This window comes from Pogona vitticeps, chromosome 9 (genome assembly GCF_051106095.1).
Source record: "Pogona vitticeps strain Pit_001003342236 chromosome 9, PviZW2.1, whole genome shotgun sequence".
NCBI lineage: Eukaryota > Metazoa > Chordata > Lepidosauria > Squamata > Agamidae > Pogona > Pogona vitticeps.
Window position 1 is genome coordinate 21,662,617 of NC_135791.1, and position 3,085 is coordinate 21,665,701.

Genomic DNA, 3,085 nt, shown 5'->3' on the forward strand with positions numbered 1-3,085 from the left:
GGGTTGTTCATGGGGCATAACAGAATCCAACTCAGCAAAGGGAATATTTGTGTCTGGGATGAAAACAAAACAAATTGTTTTTTTTCCTCCCACAGGTTCTGCCCAACAGCCTTTTATTATAAAAGGATGTGCTACTTCTACAGCCTCTGTCCTTAAAAAAGGCGCCAAATTGTATTATGGTAATACCACTTTTTCTGTTGAAACCAGCCACACGCAACACGCGGGCACCAGCCGACTTCTGGGGAACACCCCTTTCGCCATCCTGATACCCACCCTTTTCGTGCTCTTGCTGGGCAAATTCCAGTACTGATTTATCATCCTTTTGGCTACAGCAACCTTCTCTCTTCAAGCTGGAACAAGACGGTCGCTCAGCCAAATGCCAGGAAAGAAGGCATCAAATCATAGAATCATTGAGTCGGACGTTGCCTATAAGGCCGTCAAGTCCAACCCTCTGCTCAAAGCTGGAATCCAAATCAAAGCAGATCTGACAGAGGGCTGTCCAATTTTCTTTTCAGTGCTTCTAGCATTGGAGTGCCAACTACCTCCCAAGGTAAATGGTGCCATTGTCGTACTGCTCTAACAAAAACAGAGTTTTTCCTGATATTCAGCCCAAAAACCAGCTTCCTGAAGTTTATCCCTAGATATTCATGCTGTAGCATCTACTAACCGTCACTTCTCTCCGCATTTCAGTAGGTAAATTGATGAAATAAAGGATCGTCATGAATGTATCTGTTGGTCTGTTTATCCTAGCATGTCTTTGAAGTGGACAAAGGGGTGGGTTGTTTGCTCTTTATTTGTATTAAAGATGCCACACACTATGAAAGAAATCTTACAATGCAAATCTTACCCTTGCTTATTAAGGGAAAGAAGCAAATACTGCTTAATTTAGTGGAGATGACTCCCATGGACAGCATTGCAACTCTAGTTGATAAGCCAATGTCTTTTCACTAATTTATTGGCAAATCTATTGTCCCCGTTGAGTTGCACAGATTTAGAACATGCACTCTGCACTTTGAAAGCCACATGCTTTCCTAGTGTTTGTCATCTCAGATGGTATAAATCACAGCAGGTCTCCATTCTTTTGAGAAGCGACAAAGGAAAGACTCCTCAGAATACAGTGGTGCCTCACTAGACGATGATAATCCGTTCCACTGAAATCGCTGTCTAGTGAAATCATTGTCTAGCGAAAAGCAAACCGTTGTCTAGCGAAAATCGGTTTGTGAAGCAGGGACCAAACATTGTCCAGCGAAATTCCCCCATAGGAACCACTGTTTTGCGAATCGCTATAGCGATCGCAAAAAGTCAATGTCTAGCGAAAAAACTGTCATGCGGGGTAACTGTCTAGCGAGGCACCACTCGTATCTCTTCAGTGATCTGCAGTTTTTATATCTGCTTAGTGCTAACAGTTACAGATTTTTAGACAAACGCATTATCAACTTTTTAGTCAATTTAACATTGCAATCTCAGAGGGTTCCTCCCTTTTAACAAAATACAGGGTGGTGGTAGAAATAGGCTTTTAATGGAGAATACGACTCAGTCCAATGTTGCAGCTTTTTGATTTCTTGGGCAAAGGCAAGCCAGCTCTGTGTTTTAGCTCATGCTTCACAGATCCTAGGTTGCAGGACCGGATGAAACTCTGGAGGAAGATCTACCAGCCAGAGAAGACAATCCTGCACTAGTGGTCTGATGTTTGCACCCTTGTTTTCTTTCTGGAATAAACAAATGTTACTAGTCCTTCCCCTGTTTTTAAAGCAATGAATGTCTTGTAATTGTCAAATACTTCACCTAACATGAGACTGTTCCCCAAACTACAGTAAAAAAAAAAACCTGTAGACCCTTTCCTCACTTATTTAAATGGATTTTTAACATGTGTCATGCATGATGATTGCCATGTGTAGGCTTTTGTGCAACTCATTAAATCAGTTGTTGCTTGTTTCATTGCCTTGCTGGATTTTTGTTTTTTTGGGGAGAGGGGGCTTTGACAGCAGCATTCACAATGAAGCTCTTGTGTATGTGTGTGTGTGGGTGCGTGCGTTTGTGCGTGTGTCTGTGTCTGTTGTTGGGATTCCAGAAGGCATGGCAAAAGCTAAGGATCGTTGAGATCAGGCAATGCATAGAATGTAATCCACTTTTTCCAGCAATCCGGTGTAACAGCAGGAGTAAGCTGGTGGAGAGTTGCAGAATACATCTCATCAGGATGCATTAAAGAACACGCCGTTTCAGAACAAAAATACAGAATGGAAGTGACGTATGTGGGTACTCTGTTCCTGGCCCCTCTCCACACCTGTTCGCCATATGTTGATTCTACTTGCTGTACAGTGGTGCCTCACTAGACGATGATAATCCATTCCACTGAAATCGCTGTTTAGCGAAATCATTGTCTAGCGAAAAGCATTTCCCTATTGGAAAGCATTGAAACCTGTTTAATGCATTCCAATGGGGGAGAATTGTCATTGTCTAGCGAAGATCGACCATAGGAAAGACGCTTTGCGAACCACCGATCAACTGTTTAAATCACTGTCTTGTGAAGCTTAGGTCCCAAAAACACCTGTTTTGCGAGCGCAGAGGGAGCTGTCAAAATCATCGTCTAGCGAAAATCGGTTTGTGAAGCAAGGACCAAACACTGTCCAGCGAAATTCCCCCATAGGAACCACTGTTTTGTGAATCGCTATAGCGATCGCAAAAAGTCAATGTCTAGCGAAAAAAAATTGTCATGCGGGGTAATTGTCTAGCAAGGCACCACTGTACTTGCTTCAGATCCTGTCTGAACCCACTAGGCTGCAGCTCAAATATTTAGTCCCCATGGAGGCACAGAAGCCACTGCCGGCTCAGTGGTCTCAACTAATCTCATCAAGTTTGTTGAGTCTTGAAAGGAGTGCCGATTGAATCAAAATCTTATCCATGGTCATCTGTGAGACCATTAAAGCATTAATGGAGACACAGAGCCAAAAGCTGAGACCAACAACTCTGTGAGGGAAGAAACCAGCAAGACAACTGTTCCTTATGTCTGCTTTTCTGGAATGAGGATGGCAGATCTTTGTGTTTCTTGAAGGCCTTGATACTGGGGTGTGTTGTTTACAAACAG

The 3,085-nt window shown here is 43.0% G+C and overlaps 1 protein-coding gene across 1 annotated transcript in view; it reads left to right on the plus strand.

Annotated features, from left to right (window-relative positions):
• LOC110089607 (uncharacterized) overlaps nucleotides 1–434 on the plus strand; it is an 18,121-nt gene extending 17,687 nt beyond the window's left edge. Inside the window, exon 7 of the mRNA XM_078379982.1 lies at nucleotides 96–434. Coding sequence (XP_078236108.1) covers nucleotides 96–310 — 215 coding nt within the window. The 3' untranslated portion in view covers nucleotides 311–434. The remainder of the gene's footprint in view (nucleotides 1–95) is intronic.
• Nucleotides 435–3,085: the final 2,651 nt, after the last annotated feature.